At 41.6% G+C, this 20,862-nt stretch overlaps 1 protein-coding gene across 1 annotated transcript in view; it reads left to right on the plus strand.

Moving 5' to 3' along the window:
- Positions 1 to 1,210: 1,210 nt before the first annotated feature.
- The window catches only part of myo3b (myosin IIIB), a 174,050-nt gene continuing 154,398 nt past the window's right edge, over positions 1,211 to 20,862 (plus strand). The window contains 2 exon segments of the mRNA XM_048239976.1: positions 1,211 to 1,308; positions 1,551 to 1,587. Of these exon segments, the coding sequence (XP_048095933.1) occupies positions 1,302 to 1,308; positions 1,551 to 1,587 (44 nt within the window). The 5' untranslated portion in view covers positions 1,211 to 1,301.

Here is a 20,862-nt window from a genome sequence, read left to right on the forward strand (position 1 = left end):
GTAGCACAATACATTTTGGAAGTGATGAGACTTGCGTCATTTGAACCACTAGAGGGGCCCACAATAACACGGTTTCAACAAGTGTATTCAATTTGTTCAACCAACTGTCCAGCTATAACAATGCATAACCCGGTTTTGAAAACCACAAACAATCGGTCACTGATGTCCGCAGTTATAAAATGATAACGTCTCTTGGTTTGAGTAGCCTACTTCATCAGGTCTGTATTATAATATTAGACTATCTAGAGCGCAGTGTGGTCTAGGCAGGGAATGTGCCTCAGCCTAGGTGTCATTTAAACGCTGGGATACTAATTATAGTTTTTAAACAGATTTAGGAAATTAAGATGGAGTTGCTCATTATGAACAACAGCGATTGTTTTCTTAGTAAACTCTTTTAATCACTGACAGCTCAGCTGTCAGCGGTGTGTAAACACTAGCCTACTGTACTGAAACGGAGCGCAAACCTCAGCTGATGCCACTCGCCCTATGTTCCGCAGAAATAGTTAACAAGCATTCGAACCGAAGCCGCTGTAAACATGTTCGGCTCTGAAAAGAAAGTGGGTTAGCGTTACAAACAGTTGAGGAAAGAACCCTCCCTCAAGAACGTGAGTGAGCAATGTGAAATATTGTATCAGTAGGCTAATTACTTAGTAAGTCATTCCTGTGGGACACGCACAAGAAACAGCTAGTTTGAGATTAGCCTAAAATTCAACTTTCACCCTCTTCTAAGACATAATTCCTTTGAAAGATGCATGTCAGCAGGCCGTCTGCACGCGTGCAGAAATAGCCTAGGAATCGCAGTGAATGAACAGGGACAGAACGTACGTGTGTGTGTGAGTGAATGAGTGAATACTCCTTGTACACAAACTGCTGGATGAACGTAGGCCTATTCGTTGTAGACTGCACAGATGGATAGCTAGAGGCTGCAGTTTACGTAATACAAGAAATGTCTTGGCCACTGGCCTTGACAATTTGGTGAAGTGGCATGTCATGATGGGTCAGGACTCAGGACATTCGTAGTGGGATATCTCTCAGCCTCTCCGACGCAGCCAAGGCATTTTTCAAGACGTCAAATAGCTGTCAATGCATGCAGGTAGCCTACTGGTTTTTAATACAGCAGCCGTTTAGGATTTGCTTAGCCTATGTGAGAGCCTAGTTTACCAGCGACAAGTGACACAGTTCTTGGCAATTGGCTACCATCGTAGACGACGGCAGTTATCAAGTTCTAGTTAATTATTAAACGTGTGGCCGGCAGGAGAGGAAGCCTTCAAAATCACATCGGATATGTTACCAAAAGGACTATGGAAGGTAGGCCTTAAGTCTTAACATTGCTTTGCATTAGTCTCAATATTCCTCATAGTTAATAACTTTTGTGCGTTAGTAAGATGTCTTGTTGAAGAAACATTTAAGTGTGTTGACGTTTTCGTAGTCTGCGTTGCTGTCATGACTATTTGGAGGAATATGGAAAGGTTAACTGGAATGAGACAGGTTAGTCAACGCCTGTTGTCATCTGATGTTTCTTACAGTGATGAAAATACTTCTTTTTTTAGGAATCACCTATGGAAAGACAAATGAAGCACCTAATGGGTAGGATGTCTTCAAATAATACATATTCTTGCTAACCTAAAACATTTTAAATTAATTTGGTTGCTTTGGACGCTTTATGGAAACCGACAGCTGAATGAGAAGATGATGTGTGGTGTGAGTTAAAGAAGCCTATGTTTTTGAATGCCTTTCTATCCAGGCATTCAAGAAAAAAAGCCTATGTTTCTGTCGTCTCATCATTGTAGCATATAAAGGCAATGTAGCCTTTGGTGCATTTTAAACCAACATTCGATTTAACCACCACAACTTTTAAATTATTTCTTAAAACCTTGTATAGTCATTAGTATTCACACATTCAATTCCTGACTGAATGTGCATAAGGGCTACAGTATGCCTACAGGTCATTAGCCAAAATACACTCTTAAAACGAATGTGTTGAAAACAACACACATTGTGTTATTTTGTAACACATTTTTAACACATTTTTATTTGTTACAGTTACACAATATGTGTTGAAAGTAACACAACTTGCGTTGTTTTTAACACATCTCTGTGTCCAGGGACAACACATTTTAAGCATGTAGAAATTGGCATGTGGTCCTGTAGCCTACAAAGCTCTCACTGACTTGTTCCTCCAGATCAGTGATGTGCCAGTTAAAGTGTGTATATGTTTATGAATCTGAATGATTACCAAATAGTAGGCTACAGACCCTGCTCCTTTAGGCCTATCTAGCATATCCCAAATAGGAGGTTTGGATAAGAGAGAACCTGCCTTTGGGAAGCTGATAGATCTGGTTTATGATATGACTGGGTCTCATTCAGAGTTTCCTTGGCAACCTGACAGAGTAAGAGGTGGCCAATGGCATCTCCCTCTGTGTCTGTTGTTGGAAGGAGAGTAAGTGGAGGCATGAGGCATGGTGTAGAGTGAGGTTGGCTGTGTTGGGTTTGCTTGATAGTGTGGTTGTCATTGAATTTATTTTACATTCATTCAATTATTACAAAGTGAGGTATAACATTAAAAAAATAAGGAATGCCAAGTTGTTGTTATATTGATAGTCATGGTGAGGTAGGATTTGTTTGTTTGTTTGTACCCAATGCTCAGACAGAGGGATGGGAAGACTGGGGATAATCAGCCTGAGACCAATGAATTTTTCCACCTCCATGGCAGGATATGGTGAGACATTTCTAGCCCTTCTAACTTTCAGCCAAACACAGGGCTGCCCCACTGGCCTCCCAAGATGGCAGCCGACTCTGGCAGACTGCCATATAGATACAAACTTGGCCCAGATCTGGCATATGGGCCACAGTAGATCCAAATCTAGCCCAGATCTGACACAAAGATCCAAACCTGACTAACATTCTGTATATAGATACAAACCCGGCCCGATCCTGAATCCCTCACATATTCAGCAGGCCCCCCATGGTCATAGTCACATTACAGAGTCATGCTATCTGACCCAGATTTGCACCCCCAGGGTCATAGTCACATTACAGAGTCATGCTATCTGACTCAGATTTGGACCAGAACAGTACTTGATCTGGTTGCTCGGCTTGGTCCTGATATGGTATTTGGATCTGGATCTGGATCCCTGATGTGGGTCAAACCAGGATCTCTTATATCTGGTTCACACTACGCTGTTTTTAAAAACAGATCAGTTAGTTACTGTATATACCTCAGTGTTTCCCACATAATTGAATTCTATTTGTGGTGATAGGTTTGCAGAATTAACTTGAATGCAACAGTTTTTAACAAATTAGCGCAGCGTGGTTATGATGCAGATTTAAGCATAATTTAGCCAGTTGAATTTTATGCCAACAACTGCAGGATTGTTAATGTTTTCGTGCAAAGTCAGTGCACCTTTGCACGTGCATGTAGGTTGTTGAGATACAAGGAGAGGCTGTGCAAAGGTGCACATAGCTCTACTATAAACTAATTCCATCCCATCTAAATAGTACAACATGGAAAATCATTGTGTGGTGGTCAGTGTTGATATTGTGGTGGGCTGCCACAAATAAGTCAATGTATGGGAAACACTGTATCTGCTGTATATATCTCCTAACATAACCTGTCAAGTCATCTGGTTGCCTTGACTGAGATCAATTCTGTGAACATGTAGTGTTATATGTGTAATGTTTACCTTGGTATTTATTTATTTATTTATTTATTTATTTATTTATTAATTAATTAGGTCACAGTTTACTTGGTTAGTCTGCCCACAGATTATCTACAAACTCTTTGTTGACAGTCTGTTAATTTAAATGTATGCTCAAGATAAAGCCAATGTTTAGTAATTGTTCAGCAACAATTACTTTACTGAATGTGAATATTACCAGATGAAATGTGATGGATGGCAAGTGGTGAAAAGCAGGCAAAGTGCTATTTGTTCTTTAAGTGCTTAGGTGATAGTTGAGAGTAAAGTGTAACTAAAGCAAATTTAATCAAATCTATTTGATAATTTAATACCATGAGCAAGATCCTAAACACACACATTTGTGAGTCAGCTCAATGGTCCCACATGCCCCAGGTGTCAATCAAGGGCACTCTGGGTATCTCACCAGGTGTGTAATCAAGCTAGGTCCACACAATTAATTATGATGCACATAACCACAACATACAAAGGGAGCCTATCATCAAGACGATTACAGAAACAATAGTGTTCATAAATTACAATATTTACAAAATTTACCATACAGTCAGCATATCAAACACTTCAAGTTATATTATACACATTGTGTCTTTACCTAATTTGTCATAGTCACTAATGACAGTACATCATATGCATGTTTAGTACAACTACCCTATATAGTGTAAATACGATAAAATTGTCGGACTGACAGAGGCTTTTGGCAACGACCAGCCACTGTCTTGATCCTGGGTCTAAGGTTATCTGTTTTCTGTAACACACACCCAGGGACCCCCTCTCCTGTGCTTTGCCCTCTCCCCTAAAGTGTCCCTGGGGCTCTGTAAGGTGCTGTTAGACACTGTTTATTGATAATGCCACTTTATAGATAGAGCTGAAAATAGATGCATACAGACTCACAGACCAATTTAGGCTCACTGGTTAACAACATACTGTACTGTCTATCAAAGATACACTTGGTCCAAAAACACTTGGTGCTTTGTGCAGCGATGAGACGATATGTAGGCCTATTGGAAATGGTGCTAATATAAGCAGTCAAAGTTTATAAACAGAGTTAAAGTTGAAAATCGAATGCCCACTTCAACACTTTAAACTCACAGGACTTTTGATTTGCTGTAATAAACACAATTCAGCACACCTCAGTTTAACTCTGTGTATGAATTCTGAGCTGGGTCATGTGTGTTCTCAGGGTAATCAGTAGCTAAGATGATGTGATGTCATATTTTATGGCACTTTATTGCATGTGCGCTTGGCTCATGACATCTGCTGTAAGCAGGTGTGTTAAGTATTTACTATCGGCTTTTCAGATGTTTCACTGTGAAGTCATTGAATCAGTGCTTTAAAAATATACCCATATAATAATATGTAAACGTGAGAAGAGAATATTTTATTGCTCTCGTGATATACCGTTGAGATGGAACTTTTCCCCATGCCATCTGGTCCTGGTTGGATAGCTCCGTCTGTCTTCAGCTCATAAGAGGGCTCGGAACTGGAAGGTTGCTGGTTCCAGCCTGGCTCCTCCTGACCCTGTCAAAGTGTCCTTGAGCAAGACACTGGACCCTGACTTGCTCCCGATGTCCAGGTTGGCGCCTTGCATGGCGGCGTCCTCCATTGGTTTATATGCTGCATGTGTGTAGGTGAATGTGCCATTGTGCTGTGGGTAACGTAAACCTTCAGTAGTGATCCTGAACAGCTGGTGTTCTGTTTCTCTTCTCTTCTCTCTTCTTCTCTTCTCTCTTCTTCTCTTCTCTTCTCTTCAGTGCCATAGCCAGGTTTTGAAAAATGCTCAATACGTCAATTACATATTATATAGAAGGGGCCTATTGCTATTTGCGAGAAACACATTTGCAAGTGACAAACTTGTTTTATCTCCACCTGTGAGTGCTTCACTCTGAGTGATTTTATGTTTCATTCTCAGGGGGTCCAAGCGATGCTATATTTTCTCTTCCCTCTGCCTCCTTCTTCTCCCTGCTGTATTCCACCGGCTCTCTATCCTCCTCTATACTGGAAAAAAATAATCGCTGGATTTACTTTGTTTTTTTATCATCGGTACATCGGTTTCACATGAATGAATTGTCTAGGTTTACAAAATTGATTCATGATTAAGTTAAGTTTACATGAAGTATTTCTGTAATGTCAACATCATTGTTTCATACAGGTGGCATGGAAAGTAGGCATTCAGATGTATTTAGTACTGCTTAGTTGGCATTATGTAGGCTATTTAGTATTGCAACAACAATGTTAAAGGAACATAACTTTGATATTATTTAAGACTTCAAGATGAGGTCTTGAAACATACTGAATATGTCGTATTCAGGCGCATTTATTGAGATTGAAAACATGTGCCATAACCACTGATTCTTTGTGCATGTTCAATACCTAACACAATCATGGTGGGAACAAAGCACGGTTCATCTCAAAGCATAACATAGGATACAACTCAGCTCCAAATTCTACTGGTCTCTACTGGTCTCTCTCATTTCTGTGTTTCTATGGGCTTTATTATTGAGACCTCTGATCTACTTTTCTTAACTGCCTTTCTACTCCTCTTTCCTGCCCTTCTTTCTGTTGTATCATTATTCTCTGTTTTACTGCCATTCTTTTTTTCTAACTTCCATTTTCCTGCCAAATATTTAACGAGAATCACTGTCTCTACCTAGAATTGGCCATTACAGACCAGCTGCTGGTGGACATTGTTTCTAACACCTGCCCACTTCACCTATGACAACCTTTCAAAAACATGTAACAGACAGATAAAAAGGGAACACACACAAGCTATTTTGAAACCCTTTGGGTAGACATAGAATGATTTATTTGCTCATGATATAGGCACATTATTCATCACTTGTTACCATCATGTTGAGCAGTTTTTTCCTTTCAGAGAGGAAAGAGCAGGAAGCCACTGAAGGTGGTGCGATTAGTATCATCATAGAGCCTATTGCCTGCAGGGAGTTGCATGTTAACTACATCTCTCCAGCTGCAAAGTCGCACCACTGGACAGATAGAGGTGTAGTCTGTCAGAATCATAACCTGACAAATATATGACCTGCTCTCCATTCTTACACATCCTGATACTCACCCAAAGGTCTATTAGATCTATATCCATCACAGTGAATCTGAAGTAGTAGACTCCCCTGACAGGAGCTGTGAAGAAGCCTGTCGTGCTGCTAGGCCTGTCCAACATTGGTGATGATTTTAGTGAAGACCAGGTTCAAATCAGTGTTCCCAGCGTTTATGTATCCTGAGTCAGTCAGAGCTGCTGAGAATGCCACCTTGGGTTGCTCTGTGATCTCTTTCTCCAGATTCTCTACTTCAGTCTCAGTGGCTGTCAGTCTGGTCTTCACTGCTGTCAGCTCTGCCTCTTGTGCTGCAGTTTCCATATTCAGGACCTCCATTTTAGTCTCATTTTAGGCTGGCAGACAATCTGATCTCTTGTGCTGCATTTTCCTGGATGAGGTTCATCAATTCAGTCTTCACAGTGGTCAGGTCTGTGTGTTGTGCTGCAGTGTCTGTCTTCATGTGCTCCAGGTCAGTGTCCAGTCTGGTTTTCAGCACTGCCAGCTCTGTTTGTTAGGCTGCATTTTCAGCCTGTGTGTTTTGCAGTTCAGCTTTGGTGTTCTGTAGTTCGTTCTGGGTGACAGTCAGCAGCACTCTCAGCTCCACCACCATGTCTCTGTTCCCTGAGCTCAGCAAAGACGTCCAGCTGGGTAGTGACTGCAGCAGCAGCAGCCCCAGTGCTCTGGCTCTCTGTCTGAACTTCAGTCTGGATGCTCTGAGTCTGAGCTCCACACATTGAGAACAGCAGCACCAGCAGTGTGATGACGGCCCTCATCTTTAAGAACCCTCTGTCTCTCACTCACTTTATGTGCAGTTTATGACAGCTGCTATGAATGTGTTATGAACTCACCCGTCAAGTAAAGTGTTACCGTAATAACTGTAGTAGCAGCAGTGGTACTAATAGTCTTAGCAGCAGTGGTACTAATACTAGTCTTAGTAGTTTGTAAGTTTCACCCTTGAGTCTCCCTCCATTAAATGCCTCAGTTGCTCATTATCATAGATATTTGTGTCACTCTTGCGGTGAATTAAAGTCCAAGGACACTGGTGATATTTATAAGTTTTAGATAAACAGAATGTTTTTTTCCAGGACTTATCTGTGAATTCAGCTGTCAATTTTTTTTGCCAATAATCTGTTTTAATTTCATACCTAAATAGCATTTATTCTTCACATCTTACCACTTAGGAATCAAACTAGCCTGTCTGTCATGTGTCCCAGTTGTGAGTGCATGAGTGTGTTTGCAGAGAACACTAGAGGGAGGGGTGCTGGGTCTCACATCAGCAAACAGTTGCCATGTCCACGGATTACTTCTGATATGTGTGAGAGTGCCATCACAGAAAAAAAAGAAACCTTGTTCATTTGTCCATTTGTCCCTGGGCACTGAGTACAATTACGATATGGGCAGATATAATGCTGTCTTTTTATTATTGTCATAGGGAAGTATACATGTAATATGTATAATGTAGGAGAAATGTAGTCTAATAAGTGACCTAATTTATAATGGCACCCTGCCATTTCTGACTCTTTTTTTCAAGATTTTGTTATCAAGATTATTTGATCCGTGACCCTTAAGTCCTCCCCTCTCCCAAACCAAAGCTGATTGAAGGGGAGATGAATGAGAGCTGCACTGTGTGGCGAAGGTGTCAGTATTTATGAGATCTGTAGGGCTCTCGGTTATTTCTTTCTGGGTAGAGTGGGCCTTGGAGGGATGGGATGCTGCCCAGTACACTGATTACACTGCAGCTTTGATATGCTTGAGACCGTTATCAGACAAAACACTTGGTCACTTTCAGCATGGAATATATCCATGGCCACTGATCAAATAAAAATACCTAAATCATGGTGTTCCTCAGAATGTATCACTTTTTTGTCCCTTATTTGCTGTTACTTATGTCTTGTTTTCTTTTTTATATATTTTTTGTTTATTTTTGTAAATGTTCATTCATTCATCCATCCATCCAGTACATACAGTACAGTACATACATACATAACCTTGTTGTTCCTCATTTGAGCATAATACTGTATTGGCAAATGAATGAAGTTAAACATGTCCAATCACCTAGGAGAATTGCACATTACGAGGGATTTGTTTGTTTAGAAGCGAAAGTGGGCTTAGTCTACTACATACTATGGATTGGAGAGACAACAGTTTTAAACCATTAAGATAATGGCTATTTGGCTGTTTGACCAAACTATATTATTAATTTCATTATGTCCCAGTATATCTAATGATTACTCAGCAGAATATAATTTTTATAATAAGTAGCAGAATATCATTTTCAAGGTGGTTTATTTATTCATTGAGACACATTATTCATTATGACCGCCGCTAGTAAAGCTAGCGAAGCGGTCATATCATAGACTGCAGTCTATGGGTCATATAGGGATTCTCAAAGTTTTTTTTTTTTTTCCGTCATCTACTTCCTGAATTTTTGGTCAGCGATACCGGGACACCCGAACCACCGGGGCACATGAAATTTGGTGGGTATGTAGCCCCACTAGACTTTTACGGAAAATTTTGTTTAGATCCCCGGGGGCACTCCCCGTGCTGGGCCCCAACCACAAAAAAACAGTTTTCCTAAATAACTACCTGAACCGTGGCACTGAGGATGAAGAATCTTTTATGGTATGTTGGTCTCAAGGGCCCACATCAACCTGGCCCATAATCACTCATCCCCGGTAAAAAAATGAAAATGCAATATTATTCTGCTTTAATCGCCCCTATCTTCAGTTAAGATGTTCAGAACTGCACCAAATTTTATGTGTATGATTGACCTGGCATTCTCTGGGGGTATGCCAAGTTTTGTAGAATTTCATCCATGGGGGGGTCTAAAAAAAATTAGGTTATGTGTACATTTAGTGACTGTACACTCATTGGCCTGTAGATGGCGGTGCACACATATACACATGCACACACACACAGGCACCCACATACTATCGGTATTAGAACTGCCGATACATAATTACAAATTCAGTAGGATTAAAAGAAAGCCAAAATAAATATTCATCATCATCATCATGGCTGCATTTCCAGTATTGGCGATAAGTAGTCGTTTGTCCACTAGATGGCGCATCGTTGCAGTGAGACGTAATTTTGTTGGAAGTTAAAAGTGGGTTGGAAAAACAATGGACGCTTCCTACAAGGATTGTAGTTTACCGCAGAGAACGTCTAATAAGGAAAGGACGATGTTCACATGAAATGTAATTCCCATTTCTTCTTGAAGCCGAAATAAATCTGAGGATGTGTATAGGACATGCTTGGTTTTTACTGCAGGTACGTTAATCTTATAATATCAATAAGGACCTAGGTAATGTTACCGTTAGCGTTGGTTGAGTGATGGAGGCCAATTTGATTGATTGCATTTGTAGAAAACTATAAATGCGGTTATACCAAGCAAATTGATAGCAGCACTGTAATTGTAATCTTTCGACTGTCATTACAAAAATAATTCAGTGGAAATGCATGGATTCCAGTTTCTTCCAGTAGCAGCAACTGGAATCCATACATTTCCACTGAATTATTTTTGGAATCTGATCCCTTATCATACCTGTTCATTCATACTCGTCGCTCGACTTATCGTGACTAAATTCAAGATGGCTGCAAACGCTAAACTCTGTGAAGATACTGTCTGTATAAATCGTCTTGTAAGTAAACTACCAGTGCTTTTTCAAAGTTCTCAATGTCTCGTTTTAAATGTCAGGGCCCTCGGAAGTCTACCAATGAAGTGTGGAGATACAATGAGCCTCGTAAATGGGTGTAAAACAGTGATTTATTTGCATGGCTAGCCCGATGCCGAAGCACCACTATTGAAAAAGCTGTTGGTAGCATCGGCTAACTAAGCGCCAGATTTTTGGAGTGCAGGGGACAAGCCGAGATGGGCTATGAGACATACGTTCACACTCGGTATCATGTTTCAATACACTTTAGGTCAATATCACACCGGAATTCTCCTTTAATTTGTGCATTAACGTTTCAGACTGTTACTTAATTTGTGCATTGACAATAAAGTATTATATGAACTAAAGATGACTAAAATCTTATGTAGAAGAAGAAACATTCACAAAAATCCATCCATCCAAAAATGACCTTTGTTTTTGATAGTTGTTGAAAACGGCATGGAACTGACAAGAGATGTTTTGTTTATAAATAAATAAATAAATAACATTATGCTGATACCTTTGCTTTTCCCAAATACAATGTAGCCTACAGGTGTAAGTGACCTTTCATCAATCCAGTTGCAATGGATGAACTGTGATGAACTGCCCTACTTGTGATTGTTTAGAGATTTTAAAGGTTTTATAACAATGCTACATCTTCTTTGGTTATTCTACAATATTCACCTTTTCAGCACCAGTAGGCTACTTTCTGTGCAGCCGCGACACACACAGGCATGCCAAACAAGCATGCACAAAAGTTTCAAGAGTGGGATGGAGTAAAATATGGAGACAAATTGAAGTGTGATTTATTTTCGCGGAACGGATGTACAGGACTGAGCGGCGGTCATATTTTGTACCGCTATGCGGTACATCTAGTTTTTGTTTGTTTGACACATTATTCATTGTTTGTTTGTTTGACACATTATTCATTGTTTGTTAGCGTCATGTGGAGTCGCTTGTTCCCTTCAGAGAACAAAGAGCAGGAAGCCACTGAAGGTGCTGTGGTTATCAGTATCATCATAGAGCCACATGCCTGCAGGGAGTCGCATGTTCACTTCATCTCCCAACTCCAGCTGCAGAGTCACACCACCGGAGAGATATGTTGGATGTCCATCAGTATCATACTCATCTTGTTTTATCACCATTTTCCTATTCTTGTACATCCTGGCCGTCATGGCACGTGAGGGTAGGTAATTCATGACGGTGAATCTAAAGTAGTAGACTCCTTTCACCGGAGCTGTGAAGAAGCCTGTTGTGCTGCTGTAGGCCCGTCCAACATTGGTGATGATTCTAGTGAAGACCAAGTTCAACTCAGTATTCCCAGCCCCTAGGTTTCCTGTAGTCAGACCTGCTGAGAATGCCACCTTGGGGTTCTCTGTGATCTCTTTCTCCAGATTCTCTACTTCAGTCTCAGTGGCTGTCAGTCTGGTCTTCACTGCTGTCAGCTCTGCCTCCTGTGCTGCAGTTTCCATCTTCAGGACCTCCATTTTAGTCTCATTTTAGGTGGCAGACAGTCTGATCTCTTTGTGCTGCATTTTCCATCTTGAGGTTCATCACTTCAGTCTTCACAGTGGTCAGGTCTGTGTGTTGTGCTGCAGTGTCTGTCTTCACGTGCTCCAGGTCAGTGTCCAGTCTGGATTTCAGCACTGCCAGCTCTGTTTGTTGGGCTGCATTTTCAGCCTGCGTCTTTTGCAGTTCAGCTTTGGTGTTCTGTAGCTCATTCTGGGTGACAGTCAGCAGCACTCTCAGCTCCACCACCATGTCTCTGTTCCCTGAGCTCAGCAGAGACGTCCAGCTGGGTATTAACTGCAGCAGCAGCAGCAGCCCCAGTGCTCTGGCTCTTTGTCTGAACTTCAGTCTGGGTGCTCTGAGTCTGAGCTCCATACATGGAGAACAGCAGCACAAGCAGTGAGATGACAGCCCTCATCGAATTCTCTGTCTCCATCACACAGTAGTAGTAGTAGTAGTAGTAGTTTCTGAGACTCATTCTGTAAACACCCTCTTTTTATACCTTAGTGATTGCTTAGGACCTGTCATCACTTCTGGTGTTATTTCATGTCCATGGACACTGATCATGTGTATGTGTTCTTTTTCCAGGACATACTGTATATGTTTATTCAGTAATCAATATTGTAGGAAGGTACAAACCTGTCCCCCATCGTGTGGGGCCTCACGTCCTTATTTCACCCTTTCATCTGTAGTTTTAGCGTCCGTTTTAAGAACTATTTTTATTCCTTCCTGGATCTGTTGACATTTTTTGAGGAAAAGCAGAAACACCTGGGACGTCTCACACCACAGAGAGCAGGTAAACCTCAATAGTCTCACATAATCACTGTGTCACCTAATGGGGTTATAGTATTATTATTTGGCTTTTATTTACTGCTAGCCCTCTCCCTCTGCTGTTTTTGTTATTATAGGAAGGACACAGAAGGATTGCATTTAAAAGTGGTTTATTTGGTTATGTCTTTATCAATTTACAGCATAATCAGTTAATCAGTGTGTTCCATTCAGAGAGGAAAGAGTGGGAAGTCACTGAAGGTGCTGAAATGAAGGTGCTGAAATTATTGTAACTATCATAGAAACTGTTGCCTGCAGGGAGTCACATGTTAATTACATCTCCCACTTCCAGCTGCAGAGTCACACCACCGAACAGTGCTTGCCAGCCACATCATGCTGCCTTAAAAGCATAATTTTCTCCATTCTATATTTTTCTCTGTTGTGCACAGCAGTGTTGGTGTTCTGTAGCTTATCCTTACTTAATTATTCTCAGCTCCAGCACCATGGTTCCGGATAATAGTTAAAGAAAGTAGCATAGATAAAGTACATTGAATATAATAATTGAAAGAATAAGTACAAGTATAAATACTTTTTTGATCCTGTGAGGGAAATTTGGTCTCTGCATTTAACCCAATCAGTGAATTAGTGAAACACAAACAGCACACAGTGAACACACAGTGAGGTGAAGCACACACTAATCCTGGCGCAGTGAGCTGCCTGCTACATCGGCGGTGCTCAGGGAGCAGTGAGGGGTTAGGTTGCTCAAGGGCACTTCAGCCGCGGCCCACTGGTCGGGGCTCGAACCGGCAACCCTCTGGTTACAAGTCCAGAGTGCTAACCAGTGGGCCACGGCTGCCCCCAATATAAATACAGGGGTAAAATAAAAATAAAAAGCTGAGTTTGCAATCTTTGTAAGAATGAGTGAGCTGCCTTCAAAGAGGAAAGAGAAGAAAGCCAGTAAAAATGCAATTGTTATTGGTGTTGTCATATAGTCTGTGGTCTGCAGGGATTCTCAGATTAACTACATCTCCCACCTCCAGCTGCAGAGTCACACCACCAGAGATAGGTTTCTTTTCCATCAGTATCATACTCTGCCAAATACATGACCTGCTCTCTGTTCTTAAACATCTTGATCAACATCTTGTGTGAGGTTAGCACATCCATGACAGTGAATCTGAAGTAGTAGACTCCCCTGACTGGAGCTGTGAAGAAGCCTGTCATGCTGCTGTAGGCCTGTCCAACATTGGTGATGATTTTAGTGAAGACCAAGTTCAATTCATTATTCCCAGCTTCTATGAAATATGAATCAGTCAGACCTGCTGAGAATGCCACCTTGTTCTCTGTGGTCTCTTTCTCTAGATTCACTACTTTAGCCTCAGTGGCTTCCAGTCTGGTCTTCACTGCTACCATTTCAGTCTCTTGTTCTGCATTTTCCTTGGTCAGCTTCATCACTTCAGTCTTCATAGTGGTCAGGTCTGTGTGTTGTGCTGCAGTGTCTTTCTTCACGTGCTCCATGTCAGTCTCAGTGGTGGCCAGTCTCTCAGTAACTGACCTCAGATCAGCTGTCTGTGCTGCAGTTTCCTTCCTCAGATTCACTATTTCGGTTTCACTAGCAGCCTGTCTGGTCTTCAGCACGGCCAGCTCAGTCTCTTGTGTTGCATTCTCCATCTTCAAATTCTCTACCTCAGCCTCCATTTTAGTCTTGGTGTTCTGTAACTCATTCTGGGTGACAGTCAGCAGCACTCTCAGCTCCACCACCATGTCTCTTGAGTTCCCTGAGCTCAGCACAGACGTCCAGCTGGGTAGTGACCACAGCAGCAGCAGCCCCAGTGCTCTGGCTCTCTGTCTGAACTTCAGTCTGGGTGCTCTGAGTCTGAGCTCCACACATGGAGAAGAGCAGCACCAGCAGTGTGATGACGGCCCTCATCTTTAAGGACGCTCTGTCTCTCACTCTCAGTAGTAGCTGCCGTAGTAATAACTGTACAGTAGCAGCAACAGTGGTACTGATACTAGTCTTAGCAGCAGTGGTACTAATAGTCTTAGCAGCAGCAGTGGTACTAATAGTCTTAGCAGCAGTGGTACTAATACTAGTCTTAGTAGTTTGTAAGTTTCACCCTTGAGTCTCCCTCCATTATATGCCTCAGTTGCTCATTATCATAGATATTTGTGTTACTCTTGGGGTGAAATAAAGTCCAGGGGCACTGGCAATATTTATACGTTTTAGATAAACAGATTTATCCCAGGACTTATCTGTGAATTCAGTTATCTGTGTTGTGGGGAAATATTAACCCATCATGTAGGACAGGTGGGGCTCAAAGTCTTCATTTCAGTTTTTTAGGAAATTATTTCAGTGGTAATTTTATTTTTGCCAAATTTTGCCAATAATGTGTTTTTTACGTACTTAAATAGTATTTATTCTTCACATCTAACCACTCAGGAGTCAAACAGTGATCACTAGCCTGTCTGTCATGTCATGAGTTGTGAATGCATGAGTGTGTTTGGGGAGAACACTAGAGGGAGGGGTGCTGGGTGTCACATCAACAAACAGCTGCCATGTCCACTGATTACACTGCTCTTTTGGTGTGAGAGCGCCATCATGGAAAAGACTTGTTAATTTGCCTATTTGTCCCTGGGCACTGAGTACAATTATGATATGGGCAAATATAATGCTGTGTTTTTATTATTGTCATAGGGAAGTACCATAATGTAGGAGAGATTTAGTCCCCTGAGTCCTCCCCTCTCCCAAACCAAAGCTGATTGAAGAGGAGATGAATGAGAGCTGCACTGGGTGGTGTTTATGAGATCTGCACTGGGTGGTGTTTATGAGAGCTGCACTGGGTGGTGTTTATGAGAGCTGCACTGGGTGGTGTTTATGAGAGCTGTAGGGCTCTCGGTTGTTTCTTTCTGCCGTCCATTCACTGCTGACCACAGCTACATTTTGCATTGTACGGATAGTGAACACATTTAGTGATGGTGTACACACGTTTTATTTCATGTCCCCATTTCACCCCTCAGTCTTTAGATACAGGGTGTAATGGGCCTTGAAGGGATCGGATGCTGCCCAGTCCACTGATTATACTGGAGCTTTGATATGCTTGAGACCGTTATCAGACAAAACACTTGGTCACTTTCAGCATGGAATATATCCATGGCCACTGATCAAATAAGAATACCTGAATCATGATGTTCCTCAGAATTTATCACTGACAATTTGTCCCTCACTTGCCTTCACATTTTGTTGTTTTTCATTTATATGTTGTTTATGTTTTTAAATACATGGTAGTTTGTTTTTTAAATGTTGCATGATAATTTTGTTTTCCAAATCAGTTGTCATAAGTCATTCCTAAGCCTCTGTAAGAGGAAAGAAGAAAGCAGAATGCTGTGGTGGAGGTGTCATTATTCAGGCGGCTGTGAAATGGGCTTGGGTTGTTTTTTTATTCTGCTGTATCTTAGGATCACAGCAGTGTTTCCCACACATTGACTTATTTGTGGCGGCCCACCACAATATTGACCACCACACAATGAAATTGTGCTTAAATCTAGTTAGCATCATAACCATGCTGCGCTAATTTGTTAAAAACTGTTGCATTCAAGTTAATTCTGCAAACCTGCCACCACAAATAGAATTCAATTCTGTGGGAAACACTGCACAGTATGCTCCTTATGACAGTAGAGTATTATGTCATAACTTGGTTGTATTTAATATTCAGTGGAAAAGTGAATCCAAAAGTCTTATATTTGACCAAAGCGTTGTGAGGTGCATGGCCTCCTGTTTACAAATAGGAGAAATATTTTATGCTAATCCTGAACATCCTACATACCCATTAGCAACCATCTCAGTCAGCCATTGTGTTGAGAAAGAGAATGTACTGTATGTGTGTGTGTGTCTCTCTCTCTGTCTCTCTCTCTCTCTCTCTCTCTCTCTCTCTCTGTGTGTGTGTGTGTGTGTGGGGGTTGTCCTTTGGTAGACTGATGTGTCCAAGGCCTGTGTTTAGTCAGTCAGTCGATCATCCTTTGTTCAGTCAGAGTTTAGTAAAAAGGCAGGAGAGGCCAGACTGACATCTGTGAATGAACCCACTTAAAGAAAATGACTGGATGCTTCTGCAACTATGTGCGTCTTCTCAATTCAAGCAATTCAAGTGTGTGTGTGTTTGTGTGTGGTAGTGGTTGTGGTTTTGAGTGAGTGAGTCTCTCTCTCTCTCTCTCTCTCTCTCTCTCTCTCTCTCTCTGTATGTTTGTGTGTGGTAGTAGTAGTGGTTTTAACTGAGTGAATCTCTCTCTCTCTCTCTCTCTCTCTCTCATATGTGTGTGTGATCATCTTTCACCTGTGGCCCATTTACCTACATGTTCCCCACTGTGTGTTGGTGCCCATGGCAACCTTTTGAAACAGGTGTGTGTGTGAGTGTGTGTATGTGTGTGTGTGTGTGTTTGCGCACACATATGTGACTAGGGCATCATGTGTGTATGTATATTGTTTCACTACCTTGCCTTGAGTGTCCTCGTTAGTGCAGTGCTGGGTTCCTGATGTGGGTTAGCATCACAGACGACGCGGTGTATTCCCCTAATAGGACTAGCACTGGCTGATCTGACAATGCTGGAAACACAACACATGTCGTTTAAAAATGTTTTTCCACACTTTCAGTAAAAGTATCTGGTCATGAAAGTATCTGAAGGTGTGCATAGTGTGAGTTTCCCCAACCAACACTGTCTATTTACATTAAATTTACTCATTTAGCTGACGCAATCATTCAAAACACCTTATAAATTGGATACACAGTGTCTTTGTATCCACAGATAAAACAAAAAAAATAACAGTGTGGCAATTGACCTGCATCACTAACTAGACAGGCACACAGAGAGGGTAGTGACAGATAAAGATCATGTCATAGTCATGTGACCTCCTCCTCAGATACTAACACATCCACTTCCTGGTTACCTGTGTAACCCGAGAGACTAATATCGGCCCCCATTATGATGGGTCACATCTGGTGCCTGAATATTTAAAGGCAGATCGCGTGGCAGAATACAAGCGGATAAATAATTTAGCCTGTTTGATTAGCATTATGTCCAAGAGACCACACTAGCACCCCACATACAAACTCAACGTCAGATCTGGAGAACTGGACAGTCAACTGCATTTATAAGACAGGTAGGTTGGCTTTGAATGATTTTAAAAATAGGTTAATGTTGTTTTTTTAATTCTTTTTTCATTTTTTTTTATTCTATTTAAGTTTTGAAATATGTGTGTTTTGGTTTGCTATTTTCTGAAAGAGCTGTAAGGAGACTGTGTCACGTGGTGCTGGAGATGTTGAGGATCCTGAACCTTTCAGTTTCAAAGCAAATTCTGAATATGGAGAGAGATTTTTTTCAGCTGAGTTTTGTGATAACTTGTGAATTTTTCTGAGCGTTTGGCAAGAAAAAAATGCATTGGTATGGCTTGTTTAGAACTGCAGTGGCTTGTCTGTTGTGGGGTTGTTCTTAATCACTGCTGTAGTGAAGGAGTCTCTTCTTTAGTAATTTTTGTGGTACAGTACATGATTCCACTGAGTTTCCCTGTGGCAGTTGCAGATATGGATTTGTGTGTGTGTGTGTGTGTGTGTGTGTGTGTGTGTGTGTGTGTGTGTGTGTGTGTGTGTGCTATCATGTCTTTAAAAGGGAAACAGACGGGATCCTGCTGAGGGTTGTGTTTATGTCGCTACTGTCTGTCGCTTGCTGCTAGCAACCAGTGAAAGTTAATATCGCCGCGAGGCTATCGGGTAGCACTGGAGACCACTGCCGAGTCATGCCTTCAAGGAACCTGACCCACTGAGCACACACACCAAAGCCCACCTTAAGGGAGAATAATAATGCGATAATGATAATAATAGTAATAACAATACAACTTAGAGCAGAACAATGTAATAGTTTTACCCTGAATTGATGACTTCAATCCCATTTTTGATGATGCACAGACTTACAGTATAGTACGCAGAATTGTGTCATACCCATGCACTCTCAGAATGCCTGGTATTGCACTATGAAGCTTTGGTGTTGGTCAGTTCTCAACACATAGGGTGCACCCTAAGCCTGTGATCTGGTACTATGAACCAGAAGTGGTGAAATCTCTTCCAAATCTCTTCCAGCTCTTACTTATGGTCAACTTACTTATGGTGTGCTGGGGGTGGCTTTGTTGTTAGAGGGGATGCATCCCCTCTATTGAAATCCGGAGACTTCTTCTTCTTCTTATTTTTATTTTTACCTTTTTGTGCACGCTATTCAGCCCAAACCGCTGAACGTACAAATTTGGTTCAAACACTGTTCCGTAGATCTTCCAAGGCTTTACCGTCCTATCCGTTTTTCATTTTTGAGAAGTTTATACTTTTTGAGATATTTGTAATTAATAGTGTATTTTTCCCCCAAAGACTTGAATGGGGGCTGTGATGTCATAATAGAGCTAATCAGTTCCCAGGCTAATCAGAACACTGGCACAGGTGTCACCTGTGAGAAATCCAACTGTCTCAGGTTCTAAGCATACAATCTAGCTCTAGGAGGAGATAGAGGGAGAGATAAGGAGAGAGAGAGAGAGAGCCCTCCCAGACTTCAGACTCCCAGAATCATTTGATGTTCCTCTCCCGCTTTCCTCCTGGTGGAATGGAATAAATGTTTCCCCTCCTCCAGGGTCATCCTGTGTGTGTGTATGTGTGTGTGTGTGTGAGAGAGAGAGACAACGTCCATGCCTCAGGGCCGTGACAGATGGAATACAAACAGCCCCAAAAAAGATGGAAAAACATAAAGATTTGCAATGGGAAAGGACAGATGAAACGTTGTCATAGGTTAATAAATTGCTCCTGTTTGCTGTACTGGTAACTTGGCTGTGTGTGTGTGTGTGTGAGAGTGGGTATGCGCCTGTGTGTGCGTGCATGTGTGTGAGTGCCTGTGCTTATGTTGTATCCCCCTTTGTGTTTGTAGGTAGTCTTCCTGTGTGTGTGTGTGTGTGTCTGTGTCTGTGTCTTTGTCAGTGTTTGTGTGTGTCTATCAATCTAGCTCTACCTGAACTACACATCCTGTTAAAGTGTTTCCTGTGTGTCAAAATAAAAGTCCCAGCCATATCTCATGCATTCAGCATTATATCTCCAGAACGGCTTGACGTACATGCTTCAAATTTGGTACGAGTGTTTTTATAGACTCAAAGGTGAAGTGAGTTGATGTTGGAGGTTGAAGGTCAAATGTCAAGGTCAAAAACACCTTGAATGTGATATCTCAAGAATGTCATGTCACACAAGATTCAAATTTGGTTACTCCAAAAGCACCTTTGCAGGTATCACAATTACCCTACCAACCAGCTAGCAGCAAGCTCAACAGCCCCACCAACACCCTAACCAGCAGATTGCACCCCCTCGTGTAATTCCTCGGAATTGCATTTCTAGTTGGCTTATGAGATATGTTTTGGTGTGTGTGTGTGTGTGTGTGTGTGTGTGTGTGTGTGTGTGGTTTCTAGATTGCACATACATGGTTGAAAGATCAGGAGGGGAATTATAATATGTTGTGTTATTACTGCAGCTTGCCTGGATTTGATCAGTACAGGGGGACACAGACAACAATATGCGATATGTATTATTGAGTATTTTTATCATTACTTTCCTTTTTATTTTTGACAACATTCACACTGTAGCTCACTTTGAAGACACACAATATTGTAGCTGCTGTTTGTGATGCTGGCTGAGGATTAACCTTTGTGTGAGTTTTTCCATGGTCCAGGAAACGACTGAATGCAAGTCAAAGCGTTTTTTTTTAATGATTTGTTTTGTGTTGAATGTGAGAGTTGTAATTTCTGTTTGCTGTTTAATCATGTCTCCTCTCTATGTTTCTGAGGACGGGTGTCTCTTTAGAGCCCCTTGAATCAACCTGTCCTCTGACACGGTGATGGACGTGTTCAAGGTCATCGGTCAGCCAGTGATGGAGTTTATGACGCTCTGTGGGTCTGCCACAGCAGACGAATGAAGGGATATGAAATATCCATCAGATATTAGGCCCGCAACAGCATCAGTCACTCAGTCAGACTCACTTACAACCCATTACTCTCAGATGAGAGAAAGAGGGAGAGAGAGGGGAAGGTGAAGAGTGATCAGAGAGAGGGATGGAAAGAGAGAGAGAGAGAGAGAAGGAATGAGGTAAAAAAGGAATGAGAGTAGGATGACGAGAGGGGTA

This window comes from Alosa alosa, chromosome 3 (assembly GCF_017589495.1).
Source record: "Alosa alosa isolate M-15738 ecotype Scorff River chromosome 3, AALO_Geno_1.1, whole genome shotgun sequence".
Lineage (NCBI taxonomy): Eukaryota > Metazoa > Chordata > Actinopteri > Clupeiformes > Clupeidae > Alosa > Alosa alosa.